At 39.8% G+C, this 19,846-nt stretch overlaps 1 protein-coding gene across 3 annotated transcripts in view; it reads left to right on the forward strand.

The window, feature by feature from the left end:
* Nucleotides 1-19,846, forward strand: part of LOC306820646 (protein sidekick-1-like) — a 190,070-nt gene that overhangs the window by 146,153 nt on the left and 24,071 nt on the right. For all 3 annotated transcript variants that reach the window (XM_079338554.1, XM_079338555.1, XM_079338556.1), the window contains 11 exons: nucleotides 922-1,037; nucleotides 4,993-5,188; nucleotides 5,972-6,070; nucleotides 7,074-7,265; nucleotides 12,480-12,601; nucleotides 12,715-12,827; nucleotides 14,097-14,247; nucleotides 15,632-15,872; nucleotides 17,427-17,542; nucleotides 18,889-19,075; nucleotides 19,390-19,488. In XM_079338554.1, coding sequence (XP_079194680.1) covers nucleotides 922-1,037; nucleotides 4,993-5,188; nucleotides 5,972-6,070; nucleotides 7,074-7,265; nucleotides 12,480-12,601; nucleotides 12,715-12,827; nucleotides 14,097-14,247; nucleotides 15,632-15,872; nucleotides 17,427-17,542; nucleotides 18,889-19,075; nucleotides 19,390-19,488 — 1,632 coding nt within the window. The remainder of the gene's footprint in view (nucleotides 1-921; nucleotides 1,038-4,992; nucleotides 5,189-5,971; nucleotides 6,071-7,073; nucleotides 7,266-12,479; nucleotides 12,602-12,714; nucleotides 12,828-14,096; nucleotides 14,248-15,631; nucleotides 15,873-17,426; nucleotides 17,543-18,888; nucleotides 19,076-19,389; nucleotides 19,489-19,846) is intronic.

Raw genomic sequence — 19,846 nt, forward strand, 5'->3', positions numbered from 1 at the left:
CCGTCGACTGTGAGGAGCATTCCTGATTCTTCTCTCCTCAAAGTATCGTTGGTACTTTAGAAATAACACTTGAGCGCCAACATTCTCTCACACATTATTACTCTCATACTCTATTTGACTCTAAAGTTGTTTGAATTGAATTTGGACAGGACAGATACTTGTGTGGCATCAAGAGGGGCTGATTTCAAATATGATTTCAACGTTCATTTAAGGATTGTAAGATTTATTTTTTTTCTAACTTAATTCATTTTGAGTATTCATATTCACGATATCTTGACCTATTTTTAGTAATAAATGTCAATACAGAACAAATAACACAAGTCCTGTGTCCTGTACATGGTACTTTTTAGACAGTAACAACGACATAAATATGCAGTTACATAAGTATTTATATACATATACAGGACAGGACTGGACAGATAAGATAAGATAATCCTTTATTCATCTCCCGAGAGGAGAAATTTACAAATTTCCAATAGATCAAATGAGCTATCTAAGACTCTGTCCTCTTGAGGTCTCTGACTGCAAAACTTCATAGATTTAATTCATAATCTTTACTGTCTTTATGAGCCATCATTGTTAACAACCAGTCACTGTAGGGCAGTAATCTAATGTCACTCTGATACTAGGCAGAACAGGTGCAAGCAAAATACAAAAGACACATTTCATTGAGCAGTAAGTGCATTTTGCAGCAGTGTTGCAGTGTAGGTTTGGCATTTCATTTTGCAAGCTTAGCAGATTTTTTTTTTTTTTCATCAAATAACTTCATCTTAACCTTAAATATGCAAATGTGTCTCTTTGAGATATTTATATCGGTGCGTAAAGCTTTGGGCTCCCGGTTTGTAATTTTCTATGTCAGATTGTCTCTCTCCTCCTTTGTTAATCCACTGCAGCTAAATGTTTCCTTTTTCGTTTGCTCAGTTCCCACAGCCCCTCCACAAGAAGTGGAAGTTGTGGCTATCAACTCAACAACTATCCGCTTCACCTGGAACCCTCCACCTCAGCAGTTCATTAATGGCATCAACCAGGGATACAAGGTATGATAAGCCTGTGGAGAATGTTTGTGTCTGTGGGTGTGCGATTATACAGTACTACTCTCATTTAAAAAAATGTCTTTTTTATGTGTTTGAGGTGAGTTCAACAAAATAGAATAGATCTGTTTCTACTTTCTCTGAATATTTTACGTCCATTTTTTTTATTTTACAATGAACAAAACATCACTAGTACAGTACAAGATAGAAAAAACTACAAAACAAATGTTTGGATGGTGGATGTTGTTATAAAGTGGTTGTCAGGAGGGTGCCAGTGGCTAGGGCACATGCCCCATGAACAGAGGCTGTGGTCTTCAAAGTGGGCGGCCTGGGTCCGAGTCCTACCTGTGGCTTCTTTCCAGCATGTCATTCCCCACTCCCTCTGTCCCTGATGTCCAATTCTGTCCACTGTCATATATCTACAGTACAGGCAAAAATACATCTTCAAAATAAAAAAAGTTGTCACAATAGCAACATCTCAAGAGCAAGGCTGGTTTATGCAAATGTGTTGTGTCAAAAAGTTTCAAGTTGAACACCAGTCCGACACCTGTAGACAGGCAGATAGGATCTCTATTGATTTAGGTGGTAAGGGTGATATGACACTATGCCATGAAATGTTTGTTTGTATAAGGTTTGTGCAGATGTAGTTTTTTTTCATTTGAGAAGAATATGATGAGCAATCTTTACATCGTATGTGAGCTGGAAAGCTTCTGCAGAGCCTGCAAAGATGGCCACGTTGTTGTTGGGATTAATATCTCTAGAATAGGCTTTGAGAAACACTCAACAATTGACAGGACAGTGAGTGAACCTTCTGTCACATTCAAAACTATCTGTCAACATGTGCAAGCTCCTATCTTAACACTTAGCTTAATACCCATGACTCATGAACCACCAAATCACTGGTCAAATAAACAGTCTTGACAACATGTTCCAGACACTCTTAACATTTTACTTCATTAGTTTTTTTCAGTATTAGTTTAGATAATAAAGATGCTTAAAACATATTTTCCTCTGTCTGCATGGGTCTGAGCATATGTTTGTGGCCTGTGTTAACCTCCCCTGGTCTTTAATCTGAGAGGTCATGCCTCAGAATGCACTGCTTTGCTCTTGTTTACCCATATCCTTAGCAAAGCCAAACGAGGGATCAGCCCTCTGTGGAAATGAAGAGGAATGGTGAAGGTATAAGTAAAAAAAATAAAAAAATAAAAAAAAGAGGATTAGATAGGGAGAGAAAGAACTGTTGAGAAAAAAAAGCAGCGAGGAAATGAAGAAAAAAAAAGATAATAAATAAGGCAGGATAATAGGGAGCGGAGCATGAGTAAATAATGAATAGTGTGAGTGATATATATGTAGTAGTTCTGGTATGTGATTTATTTGTTTTCTTCTTGTGCTGACAAACCCCGGAGGAGCTGATTAGCATGACAAAGTAAACACATCGCATTTTTGCTTTGCATCACTGGGTCTGTGTGTGTTTTGGAAAGGGGGTGAATTTTGATGTCATTGTTGGTTGATAAATATTGCACTATATGGCTTTCAGTCTGTGTGATGTGTTGGTCTAATGTTGTCTCTGTGTACCAGTAGGTAGCACTCAAAAACAGTGGGGCCTCACTTAGATGCTGACCACACGTGGGTGTGTAAGCGTGTTGTGCTGGTTAGAGGATGGTAGATATGATATAAATTAAAAGAGGACATGAAGCAAGGCCAGTTTCATCTGATCCCTGCACAGATCACTGACTGTATACAAAAGCCTTTGGAACAAAACTGATCATCTCAGGCAGAACCAGAGAGCCTCTTCTGAGGAGTTGAATGCTTTCTGGTTTTCTGTTTATGTTGTATGATGTTTATTCAGTTTGATTAACCTCAGGTCAAATTACTTATTATATACAGTATATGTATATTTTTAATATGTGAATTATTTCTGTATTTAGCTATTTGTCTGTTGGTCTGTCTTCCCTGCATGTGTGTTTTCTTACTGCTCATTACATTCTTTAAATTTAGGGCCTGAATCATTCCTCAAGATTTAAATCAATGTTGAATTAATTAATAAAAATAACAGACAGTGAATTATACAGAAAACATTAATCAGTTACTTGCCCCACATTTGTTCATCTTTGTGACCTGATGTACAGTTTGTGATGTGGTGTTAGTCTATTGTATTAGTCTTTATCTCAGGTCCACTTAGGATCCTGAACTGTTCTGGGTTCTAAAGCTTGGTTTAGAACACTTTGGTTACTATAGAAACAGCACACCCAATCTTCCCTGCACCCTTTAAAAGTTGACTGGCATCAGTTGCTGGGGGGTGCCAGATCAGCACTCTTTTACTGCACCCAAACTGTACTGTGCTGATAATAAATTACAATAGAAACCCTTACTTACCATGACAGGCTGGGTGCAGTGCGGCACCCTTTAGGCTGAGAGAGAGAAGCAGCCACTCAACTGTCTCTGGATATCAAAGACGTTTTTTTCTTAATAGGAGACCCCTGTGTTTTTGATTGGATGCAGATTGTAGATATAATATATGAAATAGTATTTACTCCTTCTTCTTAGCATTTATTTTCTCAGTATATTTGGCACTTATAGTAACATATCTCTTCAAAGTGGAATATGTGGTTAAAAACATCACCCACCTCCTGATTTAAGACTTCATACAGTCTATTATTGACACTGTTTACTCTGTAGTGAGCCACTAATGGAAATTGAGTCCTATCTTCATCATTTTACATCATCATTTAATGTGTTTGTGTAATGCAGTATATGTGCTTCTCTGTTTGTATGTGGCTTTTTTTGGATCGTTGATTGTTGTTAGTTTGTATTGTGTTTATTTATAAGTACAACAGATAAACGTGTTTAACACTGAAGTCCAAGACAAATGTCCCCCTTGGTCAATAAAAGTGTCAAATGTAACATATCTTAACATATCTTACATCATGGTCATTTTCACATCTATAAAATACAATTCTTTCATATAGCAAACATTCAGTCGCAGTCATCAGTCTTGTTTGGATTCATAGATTGTTTAAATATACCTAGCAAGTAACGTTTTATATACTTTATATACTTTTTGATTGAACAATATTGACATAACACAGCATCACAGTTAATAACTAAATCTCCTTGAGCTCCACGTCGATGTGCAACAGTTGTTTCTGCTAGATTAGATACACTTAACATGTGGCAATTAGATTGATGATATTGAGATGAGGTGTTCTCTGAGGTGTTGGGAATGCTCATGTGATAATAGGGATTATTGCTGTACAAGGAAGGTGGAGTGTAGAAAACGTTGATGCTTTGAGTCAGCAGGTGAAGAAATGCAGCAAGTAAGTCAATGTACTCAGAGTTTGAATGAATATTGCTACCATGTCATCGTGTTGCCGTTGAAATATGTAATGATATACTCTTTACCGTTTGTTTTTGTAGCTTAAGCTGCAGACAAAATTGTTGTGTATGTAAATGAAGTCTGAAAATACGGACCAATTAAATTAAAGTTAAGTTTGACTGATCATCCAACATGGTGTTTCTCTTCAGACGCTGCTGTGACTCATAATGGCATGTTGACAAGTATTTGTGATGTTTGGTGTTTTGAAATGTAAATAAAAGCATAGGTTTTGATTTGTTTGAATAGCACACATTCAACGTTTTCTGGGCAAGATACACAGTCATTGATTTCTTCTTTGTGTTCACTTTAAAGTACTATTTTCAGCTTTAATCTTTCATGACAAAAGAGCCCTGGGGTGTCAGTCCAATTCAAGAGAAATTGACCACATCCCGCTCCATTGAACAAATTAGTTTAATTTTAGAAATGATGCCTGAATAATATGATATGCATTTGGTAGCCTGAAGCAAATACTGCTGAGTCAGTGTAATAACTGAACAAAAAAAGCTAAAATATGTCACAAACAAACATCTTTCATAGATGTCTGTGTCCTGTGGTAACATGCTGGAACCCTCTCCTTTAACACAGCTGATGGTGTGGCCAGAGCAGTTTCCGGAGGACGTTACTGTGGTGACCATCACACCAGAATATCCAGGTTCACGCCACACTGGATTAGTCAGCGGACTGCAGAAATTCACTTGGTACTATGGCTCCACCCTCTGCTTCACAACACCTGGAGATGGACCCCGCAGCCCACCTGCCCTGGTGCAGACACATCAGGACGGTAAGTGCAGGCGCTGGAACACACACACACACACACCTACACACACACACACACACACAGTTTGAGAGGAATGAAACCAGAACAGAACAGTCAATCAGCCTCCCCTGTGAATATAATGAACGTGTATTGACTGGCTCTGTCTTCAGTCCAGCTGTTTCTGTCAGTGTGATACACTGCCTGTTTCTCCCAGACTCTCACTTTCTTTTTTCTTTTTTCTCTTTTCTAATTCCTTTTTTATTATCACTTTCCTCTCCACTCCCATCTTTTTATTCAACTTCACTGAGCCTTTTTAAAGGAGATTGATTTATATGTTTTCAGGCATACGAGTATTCATAGCCCACTGTTCCATTGATAAACTTATTTGCTGCCACTCCCAGTATCATTACACATGCACACAGTTGCTTCGTCAAGTAAACACAATAGCCTATAGGCAGACAGACAAGCAATTATTACCAACCATTATTGAGTAGAAAGGGGATATAAGACATCATCATAGTTTAATCGCTCTGCAGGGGGAGGGGTTCAAGGGCCATACATGAAATGAGAAACAACATGAATCTTTGCACCCGAGCATGTGTTTGTGGGTGTTAGTGAATACAGATGTGATGAGGAAGTGGAGTGGAAGTTAAAGATCATTCCGTTGAAGGCTCTAAAAAAGAAAAAAGAAAAAGACTTTTTGCAGAGGGATGAGTATAAACTACATTTCTAAAAGGAATTAGATATTTATGAAAGAAAGTTATAACTTATACATGAAAGAGAATATCTTTTTGTTTTGTTTTTCAGCCCCTGGACCTGTTCGCCTCCTGAGCTTCACTGAAATCTTAGACACCTCACTCAGAGTCAGCTGGGAAGTTCCTGAAGACAAAAATGGAATTATCACAGGTGAGAGCATCACAACATTCAAATGCGAGGGAGAAGGTCCACACTATGATGCATGTCTAAAACATTCAAAGCTTGATCCAAATAAAACTGAACTTTGTTTAACTAACTGGTGGACAGAGCGAGAAAGTGAATTGTAAAAACATTTCCATGTCCCCTCTTTGGGTCCATAAGATTGTAAACGTTGTTCCAATAAGAGTCACATGGACATCAAAGCATAGGGAGGCTAAAGAGAATAAAAATCCCTACATTTAATTGTTTCAGAATTGTGCCCTCTTTTTATGTTTTTGTTCAGCTTTCATGGTTTTCCCAGTCTGAGACACTTTTTGTTTTCAACTGAATCATCAGCTCAACCCTTCAGCTTGTCCTCTCACATGATCTCCAATATACCCTCATTCCACGCCTCCCATCACCCAGGGTATTGTTTTTGTCACAGAGCTTCAGGGCACTTGCTCCCATTTTATTTTTCCTCCATGGCTCTGTTAAAAGATGACAGAACAGGTTTCTGCTAATTAAGCCATCACACGGAATTCCGTGTGAACAAATGTGTGTCTGTGCGGTGACTTAGCATTCAGCTGTCTTCAGCTACACAGCGAGGCTGCTGTATAACAGCACAAGGCTTCACTGGCCTTAACACCTGGAGGAGTGGATATGTGGTTATTTAATCAAGGTCACCTTGTGCGTTCACTCCCTTGTCCTTAACCTGCTTTCCATCAAGCACCTGCTGAGAAGAGAGACAGATGAGGGACCGTTCAATCTCTCCAGTACTTGACACACAAGTGGCCTCACACACACACACATGTACATTTGAAGGTAGTGGAGGTTGATGCATGACTGCAAAGATGCAAAGGGACAGACAGCGGTTTTGATTTCAGTTACCCATGCTTCACTCTGTTCCTCCTTTGTGGCTGTGCTTCTCTGATTACCTTAAAATGTGAGTGTGTGCTGGTGTGCATGTGTTTCTGCTCATCTACATGCACCTTTAATAACACTCCACACCCTGCAGGCTATGTGTTGTGGTGGGAAGTGTCTGGCGTAGAGTCGAGTCGTGAGGAACGTTCCCTGTCCAACTCCACCCTGCAGTATCAGCTGACCGGCCTCACCTCCACCACCGCATACACAATACAAGTAGCAGCACTCACCGCAGCAGGAAAGGGCTTGGTCACATCTTCCACCATCTCCACTGGAGTCCCACCAGGTACAGTAACAAAACTCACAAACAGCAGCCGGAAGAAAGTGAATGTTACAAAAAGGTTTTCCTGCGTGTGAGCGTGTGTGTAGCTGACTTAATATGACTGATGAGCTCTTACCATGCCGTTGTCCTTCCTCGGGCTGATAAGTGGCTGTTACTCTGCCTCCATGAATCATGATCCACAAAGCTTACACACATTCATATTCACAGTCACACACTGGAGTTGGTCGTTTATAACAGAAAACATTTGAGCTTGCTGTTTATTTGCAGACTAGGTTTGTGTTCAGGGATGAATTAGTAGGATTTGACTAAGTCCAAGTTGCGATCTTTATTAGTGCTGATTCACTGTAAATGGCCAAGTGGATGGACTGCAGTCAAGAGAGAGGGAAAGAGTCAATCAAAAGAGAGACAACAGATAAAGAAACAGAATGAGAGACATTTGTAGATTCTTGACTTCAAACATGGAAGATTCAGGAGACTTAGAAGGCTTAAGTTGTCGTTGTATGCGCTCGAGGACAAAAGCCAGTTCTGCCCGACCATAGGCTTGATATTTATGCTAAAGACCATGCTAAAAGTAGAGGCATGTTACTCTACTCTACCATACATGACTACTCAAAGATGAATGTCATCTGACTGAAAAGCTTCTGATTGACACAGCAAGTCTATGAGCTCTCAGATAAAGGAGAAGAGTCAGTAAGTAAAAAGGCGGGTTATGATGGAGATGCAATTGGTTGTTGTAGTATCAGTGGAGATGTGACTGCTGCCAGGCCAAGAGAGTAACCTCCAGTAAATTGGAGCAGAGGTGACTCCATACTAGGAGAGCCTGTGACCCTACGTTTGACCCAGTATAGGATCACATAAGAATTATGTGATCACATCCTATCTGGCAACACTGAATCTAACTGAGAAGTTTCTATATACACAGAAATACAGACATTATAACACACAAAGAACAATGCTAACTTCATATAACATAAGACCAAAGTCTCCCAGAGAGTAGATGAAAGAAACCCAGCTCTTACCGCAGAATTTTTGTCCTAACGTTTCCTGATTACTAATTTATGAATAAAAGAGGCAAAAAGCGAATGCAAGATGGATACAGACAGTTCTTAGATTCAGAAGTTGCTCATTAATTCATGAAAGCAAAAGAGTGAAGGAAAGATGAAGGACTGAAGATTAAGAAAGCAAAGTAAAGAATGAGCAAAGAGCAAGAGATCTACCAAGCATAGATTCTTCTCTTGCTTATTTATTCATGAATTTGTCGAGTTAAAGGAATTTAGTCATTCATCTGAGGATAGCAGCTGATCTCAACATTTCCACATTCTAATCCCAGCAAGTTTGCGACATGTGCTTACAGAGTAGTGGTGGCTGATTGCTGTAATTTGTGTTTGTGGAACAAATGCACCTCACTCCATCTGGGGCCTGTACTACACAGCAGGGTTATTGCTTAGCAAGGTAACTACAGGCTTTACTGGGCTGGGTCTCCATCAGTTAGGCCCAAGAATCTTCTGTCCCAACTCTGTGGTTATTTTGTCCTGTTTTCTGCACGTTTTCTAGAAGCTTATCATTTGTGAGTAGTTTATATTTGCATGCGTGAAATAATTGAAATAATTGAATACACTCTTGATCACACTCTCCAGAGATTTGATGGAATATAAGACTTCTGGAGCAGGTTATATTCGGGGTAAAAGATCAACCTGTAGGAAACATATTCATTTGCAAGCCTGATATCGCTCAGTAAAACGTTAGCTAAATATGACATCTTTAACTGTCAGATGATTCATGTATGAGAGAAAAAATGTTAAAGGCAAAAGGCAATATTTATTATTGGGTTATTATTATTATTATTATTATTATTATTATTCAGATCTGTCTGCCTGTTGGATTTGAGCTGCAAAGATAAGAGGACATAATATAAACGCTTTGATTTGATGCTATTTAATGCACTCTGGTTAAATCAGTTGCCATACGTTTAATGTTGTACTGTTTTATGAGTATTGTTGTTATTCACTTATAGACACTTAAACATTTTCAGATACAGTTTAGTGCAGTGCTGCACTGTTCTCTTTCTATTAGCTGTCACTTTCAATATTTTCTCTCTCTCTCTCTCTCTCTCTCTCTCTCTCTCTCTTTATCTCTCTCTCCATCATTCACTGCTGTCTCTTCTAAATAGTATAACATAGCTTTAGTTTAAGTGTGAGTAATATTAGTAATAAGTTTTTCTACCAAAAAGAACACATTTTTCTTTTATTGCTTTTCATTTAAACACTCCAGAACAGACCCCATTTATTGATCTGATTTTTCAATATTAAACTCGCTAGAATATGCGCCTTTCTGGAGGAGACATTTTTTGATAATCAGCCAGTTATTTATATTCAAATAAATGTCTCTGCCCTTTGCATATTTGATGCACACCAGAAATTATTAAACATAACAATAAAAGTTGGAGAAAAAGTAATGTATGCATTTATGAGACTTTTCACTTTATTGCCTTTTACGAATACTTTAAGTATTCAAATATGTTTTAATCAGTAGTGTCTGGACTGTTTACCTCTCATCATCTGTTCATCTCTCTTTCTTTCTTTCTTTTCCGTCTCTTTCTCTCTTCATTGTCTGCATCTGGCTTTCTCTCTCTGTGTCGATGGATTGTATTAAACTGTTTTGTATGATCACATAGAGAGAGAGAGAGAGAGAGAGAGAGAGAGGATAATTTAAGCAGAGCAGAGGAAGAGGAGCGCTGATGTTCTGGTAGTTTGTTTATGATCACAATGTTTATGGCTTACGTCCGCGCCCCCTATATCGTTCTAAGCGACGGCCTATATCAACTATGCCTAAAGCTTGCCCTGCCTCTAGAATAAAACATTGGACTGGAACCATGATACCTGGTCACATAGTCATTTTACAATAAAAATCGACTCTGATTTTCTACTATCCATCCATCTGATACGTTCCTGTGTACTGCTGCTCTTCAGAAGTAGTTGGACACGGCCTTACAGATCTTCATTCTGCCATGTCCAACAAATATGTGGCTTTCAATGCTGTAGGAATGGGGAATATCACAAGAGCACAAAGAGGACAAAGTTTTGAAATTAAAACTGAAGTGTTGTTGTGACTGAGTGGACCGATTGAAAGCAAAGTGGATAGTTGTGATTTACGTTTATGCCAATGTCAGTTACAAATTGTGGTATTTGTCTTTAGGAGTCACACTAGGCAACAACACAAAGAAACTAAATCAGGAAGTTCACCTGAGTTGTCAGAGCTGCTGCCAGATTTACTGCCTACTTGATGTCAATGTATGTTAATTCAGCTGGAGGAAGTCTATTAAGAGCACAATGTAAATGTCTGGCATTTCAAAGGTGATACTGTGAAGCCTTCATTTAAATACTAAGTTTTGATAGAAGTGTGCTGTGAACATATGTACAGTAGTTATTACTTTTTGATTTACTCCTGCTGGACAAAGAAACTCAGTACAGGGAGAAATTAATATTATTTATCTGGTTGCTTTTTGTTCTCAAAAATCAGTGCAGCTTGAGTGCGACAGGAGCAGCTATTGAAAGTTTCATTCAGTGAAGATGAAAGTTTTCACGCCAGGTATTGTGTGTGCAAACAAAGATGCTTATTTGTGCTCATTTTTTAAGAGATACCACACTTTTACTCTGTAGAAGGGACTCCTAAAAAAAAATCTGTAAAAGGTGCTAACACTACAAAGATGGCCGAGATGTCAATGATGCTTAAACATAAATAACTTGTACTTGTAAATGATTAAAACGTGGGATTCTTATTGGAGCCAGATGATGAGCCTACTGAGGGACTTCAGCTTTTGGCCCTTCCATTTTGGTTTCATTTTTAATTTCTGGAGTTTGCCTCTTCATGAAATGTTTATACTGTACTGAGGGTGTAATGGATTTTAGACACAGTGATTAGATACAGAATGATTCCTTCTGCCTCTCCCCCACCCTCTTCATGCTTAAAGGAGCACTTTAAAACTATTAACTATCTTAAACAGCCTGAAATTAACCAACCAGATGGTTTCTAAGATAAGCCTTTAAATGTTTTCAGTTTCTGTTCTGTCTTCAGAAGAGTTGCATTAAAAGGCAGGGTTGGTGATTTTCTGAAACTAGCATGCTTTTAAAAGTAGCATTCCCTCTGTGCTCTGTCTTCACCCACCCCCTCCCCTCTTTGCTCCCTCAAAAGCCACGCCCCTCAATTAAATGCACAAGCATCATTGGCCCAGAAGCAGATTTCGGCTCATGCTCTGAGTGCGGGCCCGTGCATGGATGGCGTAGAGAACGAGCAGGGAGACAGGGAGGCACGATTGCTTCATAAAGCTCATCGTGAGTGCGGACATTGGTCGAAGTTTTCACAGGTTTACAGCTGCTACAGATGAAGGATTTTCAGAGGACATGAATAATTAATTTCTCTCAGGACCTAAAGACAATTTCAACCAAAATCTTAAAAAGTATATCTGGAGGAAATGACCAACTCTGCCTTTGAGTCTGCCACAGCTGGTCAGCCACGTAGCACATTTTCCTGAACATGACTTGTTAATGCTGCTGAAATGGAACAATGTTAGAATAAGAATGAGTCAAGCATAATTTATGAGGCTTGCTGCCTACTCAGACATTTATTGGCCTTAAATGGACTTTAGTGAACAGTGCATTTAATTCACCTCTCGCCCCCGCTGGTGTATAGATTTATCTCTCTGTGCTGTATTATTGGCCTTGGACATTATGAATTCAATTCCTTTGATGTAGAGAGAAATAAAGCTTAGACATAAGTGCCTTTGCTTTTGTAAAAAAAAAAAATCTCTGGCCAATCTTGTAAATGTATTGTATGTATGTGTGTATGTATGTTACACACTTCCTTTGATGTACTCTTTTTCTTTTCCAGTAAATGCCTCACTTCACTCCTTTCCTCCTAAACAAAGCAGAAACAAACTACATATTGCAATTTACAGCTTGTTGCACATGGTCGCTGCGATACCACCAAGACATGTCTTCTTCCAAAAAAATGTTGAACTCACTATTGAAAGATAGACACACAACTTTCATTCCATGAAAAAGGATGTGAACACAATCCAAAAGGTTTTGTCCACTAAAGATTTTATTTATTTAGGCCTACATAAAATGCAGTGATCACAAATGATACACTAGATGCTTCACAGCGTTGCATTTTTCTTTTTGAGTAAAGCAGTATTCTATCTGTTTTTTCTATCTGCAGAACTTCCTGGTGCACCGTCTAACTTGGTCATCTCAAACATTAGCCCACGAACAGCAACAGTTCGGTTCCGCCCTGGTTCTGATGGCAAGACCCCGATATCACAATGGATTGTAGAAGGCCAGGTATGTGTGTTAGTGTTTGTGGCTGTGAATCCGTTCATTAATGCTCACTGTTTATTCAGAAAACAGCAGGCAAAAAAAGTGGTGTTTTAACATATGATCAACCTTATTAACAGGTGGTGAAGGAGGACAGAAAGCCAGACGTGTGGAGAGTTGTCTACCAGAAAGACAACCAGCCAGATGCTGACACGCTGGAGATCCCCAACCTCACTCCATTTACACAATACAGGTTAAGTGCTTCTCTCACTCGCACACACACACACACACACACACACACACACACACACACACACACACACACACACACACACAGATCCCACACATATCTCACTCAGTTTCTGCTGTTTTGCAAGACTCAGGTGAAGTTAGATAAATCATACAGACACAGAGAGACAGTTCCATCTGAGACTTTTCTGTTTGTCAGCATCTTCACAGCTGCTGAATGCAGATCCTTATTACCCCCTCCCACTAGCTAGAGGGGAGGAGAGGGATGGGGGCAGGGGGAGAGGAAGGTGATAAGCTTGAAGAAAGTGAAGGAGCGAGTATTGAAGAGTGGGAAAAAAACAAAAGGAAGACATAGAAGGAGAATGGGAGTAAAGGATGCTCACGGGCCGTTGGGAACCTGTGGTTTACAAACCTGATCCGTCGTCTCACTGAACGGCAGCTACTCCTCAGTTTTGTCTCCATTCAGTTTTTCTATCCATTTGTGGCATGTATCGGTTTATGTGTTTGTCTCAGACTCTTGCTCTTTGTACATCCCCCTTCACCTGTAATGGGGTTGCTGTTTGTGATGTGTGTATATGTGTGTGTGTGTGTGTGTGTGTGTGTGTGTGTGTGTGTGTGTGTGTGTGTTTGTGCGCACTTTAAGCATTATATTGTCAGACGCGACACCATTGAGACATTAGATGAAATGATGCACTTGTCCATGTTTTTTATCCTCTGCTTTGAGTTTCTCTTTACACCTTGCTCTCTATCTCCCAGTACAGGGACGAGAACTCATAGATGAAGTCTCCCACATGCACTCTGCACGTTGACACATTTTATCACTCACACCCACACTGAGCCATGGCTTTATTTAGCAGTAACAAAAGTAACAAATGCTCCCTCGTGGCTGCATGCATGTGTGTGTGTGTGTGTGTGTGTCAGCATATCTGTACAGTTATACTTTTTTTCTGACTGAATGTTAGCTTTTTCTGACATTTTAGCTTAAACAGATTTTTTTCAGAAATCTTTTGTTGGCGAGGGGAACAAGGATGCCATTGCATTATTTTATTTTTTTTCTGTCAATAACCCAAACACATCAAATGCCTTTTCCAGAAGAAAACAAAAAAAGTCCAAAGAGTGTCAGCATCTTCACTCTTATATCTGGGATATATGTACTTTGATGTCTTGGGCCCTATTGTGACGATGACAACATTTATTTAGGGCGTGTCCATCGACATCTTCAAACCTTGTGCATAGCGGAGTGTCCCTTTAACTGTGCGTTCTGTCTCACTAGGTTCAGGATGCGACAGGTGAACATAGTGGGCTCCAGTCCAATGAGCGCCCCCTCCAGGCTCATTCAAACTCTACAGGCTGCCCCTGACACCCATCCCTCTAACCTCACCCTGCTGTCTTCAACGCAGACCAGCCTGCGCTTCAACTGGAAGGTACCGAGACACACAGATACACATTTAGGTCTTTAACACATACAGATTTTACAATCACTAAAATGAGGCTTTTTTAACCAAATGGGATTGTCTCTGTGTTTCTTTACTTTTTTAATTTTTATATCAGTGCATGTGAGCCTCTGTGACTGTGTGCGTACTGACCAGGAACATGACTGAACAGGTTGAGTGACTGATAGACTATAATCAATGTCTCTCCATGCTATCAATGCAAACAGTAATCTGTCACATTTCCCTTTCACTCACAGACCCCAAGCAACAAAACCTGTAATTTTCTTCTGCCTGTCTTTTCCAATTTTGCATTCTCTTTGTCATCCCCCCATAAACACAAACACACATGTACACAAAACCACACACACACCTTTTACTTCCCCTCCTTGCTTCTATTATAACATAAATGGAGAGCAGAGTATTTTTCATTTGAGACTTGGAATGAGAAGAAGAGTCTGTCAAATCAGACACAGACGCTGAGGCACTCTGGGCTACCTGTACAGCATGTTAATGGAATTTTACCTGCATGTTAACGCACAGCCTGAGCTATGCTAGTTTTTCTGCTGTAATGGAACCATTACAATGATTTTAGCTTAGGCTATTATTCTAAGCTGCATATTAAGGGTAATAAAGCTAATGTGACATTCTGTATTATGGCTCCAAAATGCTAAGCTGAGCTAAATCACAGGGGTATTTAAAACGCCTGGCTGTCTCGAGTCTTTATCTGCTGCTCAGCATAGAGTAACCACTGTAGTGTTGGGGAAAATGTTCTCCTGAGTGATACACCTTGAGCACACTGAACATTTTACTCAAGTCATTTTAGGGCATGAAAGTAAAAGGGATGAGGGGTGACAGGAAAGCTAGGTGAATGTGAAGAAGAAGAAGAATGATGCAATGTGAATAAAACCAGAAGATTTGTTGTCAAAGGAGAGTAGTCAATAAAATGATTTTAGGTTGTACTTTAAAGTATGACAACTTGGCCATAAATAATCATAAAAATCTTTTTTTTTTTAATCAGCTAAGTACTGATTCAATTGTATATGAGTTATGCCATGATATATGTCATCACATTTTTGTTAGAGTTGGAACAATGTTGGTGTTTTCACATGAACTCTTTAGCTAGGACAAAGATTGTCTCATACGGTGACAAGATGCTTTGTTTTTGGAGTTTCTTTTCTCAATCAGAGTCAAGTCCAGTTAAATTCCCTGAGTACAGGGACACTACAGATTGACTGAGTGGTGATACATTACAAGATCTTTGCACTGTAAAGAATTGGTACACTTGCCCCGATCAAGTGTGTCATTTATTTCTACAGAAACATCACCACTAAAACACCTACATCTCTAATCTGCTCTGTTTCCTGTCACTCTCCAGCCTCTTCCAGCCTCAGAGTACAACAGCAGTCCAGAGACTGTGGGATACCGGCTGCGTGTGAAGACGACAGATGGCCAGAGAGAGGACAGGACTGAGGACATTGAGGGAGAAGGGCTAACCAGCGAGGCTACAATAGGAGGCCTGAATCCCTGGACCCAGTACCAGGTCCAGATACAAGCATACAACTCCATTGGATCTGGACCCTGGAGCGACATTGTCGCCGCACAGACTGAAGAATCGGGTACGAAAATAGTCCTCATTCAGTCCTTTTTCTTGTTTCATAGTTTTCAGCAAAGCTGTCTATTACTAACAGGGACAGAGAAGGTGAGGAGTAAAGAGCTCTTATAGCTCTTGTACCGCCCTCTTTCTATGACTTATACACTCTCTGGCTATTTCAGTGAGGGGCTGACAGACTGTTAGAGATGTTGTGCGTGTGCGTACTTATTCTCGCTTTTATGGTTTGCGGCATCTAACGAAAGGACTTACAGTGGTCTTCTCTCTCTCTCTCTCTCTCTCTCTCTCTCTCTCTCTCTCTCTCTCTCTCTCTCTCTCTCTCTCTCTCTCTCTCTCTCTCTCTCTCTCTCTCTCTCTTTTCGATGGCAGTTATGTATGGTTAAAATAAAGGTCAGCAACTATACAGTCACAACCATGCCTACAAAGACGATGCCTACAGAAACAGAAGTGTTGCTTTGTATTTGGAGGACATGGATTTTCATTGATTCTGATATAACGCCCGAATTTCCCCATTGGGGATCAATAAAGTTATATCCTATCCTATCCTATCCTATATTGCATGCAGTAGATTTAATCCTTTTAAGAGCAGCCCATCTGTGAGATTTTAAACACTGTTTTGCAGCAATAATTAAAACCCAGCAAACCCCCAGTGTTTTGTTGCATGGCATTCAATTTGAGTCCAAGATGCCCCTTTTAACACCAACATGTAGACATACTGTATTTTTCCACTTAGAGAACGTAAAATAATGTAAGTGAAGAGCAGGTCACACTGGTCCATATCCCGCCTTGGTTCATTTGCTTTAACTGATTTTTTGTTTAGCTGAGGATTTGATTTAGGATCAGCATTACACGTGGATGTGTGGGAAACGTTCTCTCTGTGACAGTGTAATGAGTCACTCTAGATGAAGGGGATTTCCTGTATAAGATCTTTATCTTCTTTAAAAGACTACATTTAGTACCACCCCATCCATCGCTTTACAATCCATTCCTGTGCAGCTGCCATACAAGGTGTTGAAGCAGCCTGATAGGAGGCTCTCTATAGGCCGTGGTGGAAGTCCCTGAGGATTTGGGGCCTCAGGCCAATGTATTTAGGTGCCTGAGGCTGGACAGTCACAGTGGTATGGCTAGCTTATGTTAAGTCTTTGTGGATGTTCACCCTAAGTTGTGTACTATCCACTTCACTCACCTGTTGTTTGTGGCAGAGAAGTGTGTGCCTCCTCCCTTCTGTAGTCCGCAGTGACCTTCTTAGTCTTAAAGAATTTCAGGGTTAGGTGATTGTCCTTGCACTACACATGAATGACTGAATGATATCAGCTGTGGCGATGGAGGGGGGACTGTCCTGATCTGCAGCGGTGGAGGCGGAAGTTGAGGAATGTGCAGAGATCCAGTTATCAGTAGTGGCAGTCATGTTAGCTGGGGGGGAGTGAGAAATGAAGTGGGGTGGATCCTGGCGTAGAAGGTGTTTGAGTCATCTGTGAGGGTGGATGCTGTGTTGGTGATTTGTTGTGTATTCCTGTTAGTCTACTGTTGATGATGAATTATTTGTTTGCATGTTTTCCAGTTCCATCTGGGTCTCCTGTTAATGTGACTGCTGAGGCTGTGAGCTCCACCGGGATCCTTATCACATGGACTGCTCTTCCTCTGGCACAGAAGAACGGGGTCATACTTGGATACAAGGTGCATAAAAGGCAAAAACACACACACACAAACAAAGATACAAAATGAATCCCATCCCATCACTTCCTCCAACACGTTTACACACCTAACAGTCTGTGACTTTTCTTACCTACAATATAGCTTTAAGAAGCACCTGACCAAAGTAATTAGGTTTATGTTTATGTTTGGACTCAGTTGTCCAACAATCAACAAAGAGGAAGCACATGCAAAATATTAAGACGTCATAAAGTGTTAAGCTCTTTATTTCCAAACAAAATTCAACAGACAAAAAGCTTTAACAGGGAGGAAATTTATACTCAATTGTGTGGACCTAATTGTGCTTCAAATACTTACATCTATTGAGTTAAAGTAGTCCATGTCTGGGTGATGAGGGTATTAACCAGTATTATCCATAGTCTGTAAAAAGAATTATAGTATATATTTAAGTATAATATATAGTATATATATTATATAATGTATTAATATTAAAGTATATATTAAAGTATAGTATAAGTATTAGAAGTTTTATCCAGCATTTTTTTAATATTCAGGTCATCTCATCCAGCATGCCACCGTTTGTTTTAATTCCCTCCTGAGGATCACACTGAGCATGAATTCTTCCATCTTAATAGATGGGAAGTGGCAGCCAGTTTCAAATGTTCTCCTGCACCCCCTTTCTTTCTTTCTATTTCTGTTTTTCAGACATTTAAGAGATGACATTATCCTTAAGGACTGGCGTGCCAGCTAGTTCATGCACATAAAAATTCTGAGAAAGAAAGAAAAGAAAAAGCAGTAATGTCACATACTCCTGTTGCCAGGGAACACATAAAGTGTGCTTGTACTTATTTTATGTGAACTGGGGTAAAAGCAATTTATTTTGTGATGTTCACTTCTTTTTTCTCATTATTGTGAATCTTAATAAGAGGCGTGAAGTAACAGGTCCTTTTCCGCCAAAGTCTATCATGGCATATTTCTCTGTGCCCTACCATGAGCCTCATTGTTGTCAAAAACAAATCAATAGTCCAAATCACGTTGATTTATTATGAAACATAATTCACTGTGGATGCGAGAATACAACACATACACGCCATATCCAACTAAAGCTTTAGATGCTGTTTCATGAAAAAGAATATATAACAGCAAGGACAGGGGGGAAAAAACCTTAAAGACTGGCAAAGTCTGGGAATTGAATATGACTCACCTCTTCTTTTAGAGTGGCCAGAGCTGCTGCTGACACTAAGTGCTAAGTGAATTGACAGGGTGAAAGTTGCAGCATCTAGCTCTCCATTCATGTCTGTTTTCATCTCTATTTGTGTCTATGATTACATGTGTGACATGTACACCTGTTTCTTTATGCCTGTGTGCAGGTGATGTACCGTGAGAAGGACTTTGACGGTCCTCCTAGTGTTCAGATAGCAGAAGGAGAGCGAAGCCTGTCGCTCCTCTTCAAGGCTCTCCAAAAATACACAATGTACTCGCTGCAGGTACAGGCTTACACACGGTTGGGTGACGGGCCACCCAGCAGCCCAATACTGCTCCGAACCAAAGAAGACGGTAAGCTGTCTACCACACTGTCTCTGTCTGATCACTGACCTCTCTGTCCAACACTTCTGTCTCCTTCTCATCTCTGTAGCTACTTTTATTCTATGCTGTTTAGTTTCTGTTTGAAGTGGGTTTTAAAATGTTTAAGATGCTCACTTAGTGTGCATGAAAAATATGTAAGCATACATACTGTCATCTCATCTGATTAGAAAAGAACTTGTTATGATGAAATACTGTCTTTTTAAGTTCAGAATTATATGCTGAACTTTTTGTGTTATTACATTTTAATTCTGCTGCCAAAATCACTTCTCTATTTTTTTCTCCAGTCCCAGGCACTCCTATCAGGATGTTGTTTCCAGAGGTTCGATTGTCATCCATTAGGGTGGTTTGGCAGCCACCCACAAACCCCAACGGCATTATCTTAGGTACAAGTACACACGCACAAACAAACACACTGCTGTGATCTTTCAAGGAAAGTAAAAGCTGCTTTTAACTTTCAAAGAAGGGTCAGCTTTCATATTCTCCCTATTACAATGCAGAAGTCTGTTGATGTTCTTTTACGTGCACGTGTGTGCGCGTGAGAGGGGGTGGGGGGGTTCAGTGATTAGGCTTGCATGCACGAATAAGGCTATTATAGCTGCTGAAGCAAGACACCATTTCTAATGCATACATAGAGGCATACTTTATACAAACACATATCACTTGGTTTTTTTAAACTGCAAATCACGGTGTATGAAATGACTCAGAAAGAACGGATTAATGAAAATAAAAAGAGGTGAGAGG

This window comes from Symphodus melops (genome assembly GCF_947650265.1).
Source record: "Symphodus melops genome assembly, chromosome: 2".
NCBI classification, from domain to species: Eukaryota; Metazoa; Chordata; class Actinopteri; order Labriformes; family Labridae; genus Symphodus; species Symphodus melops.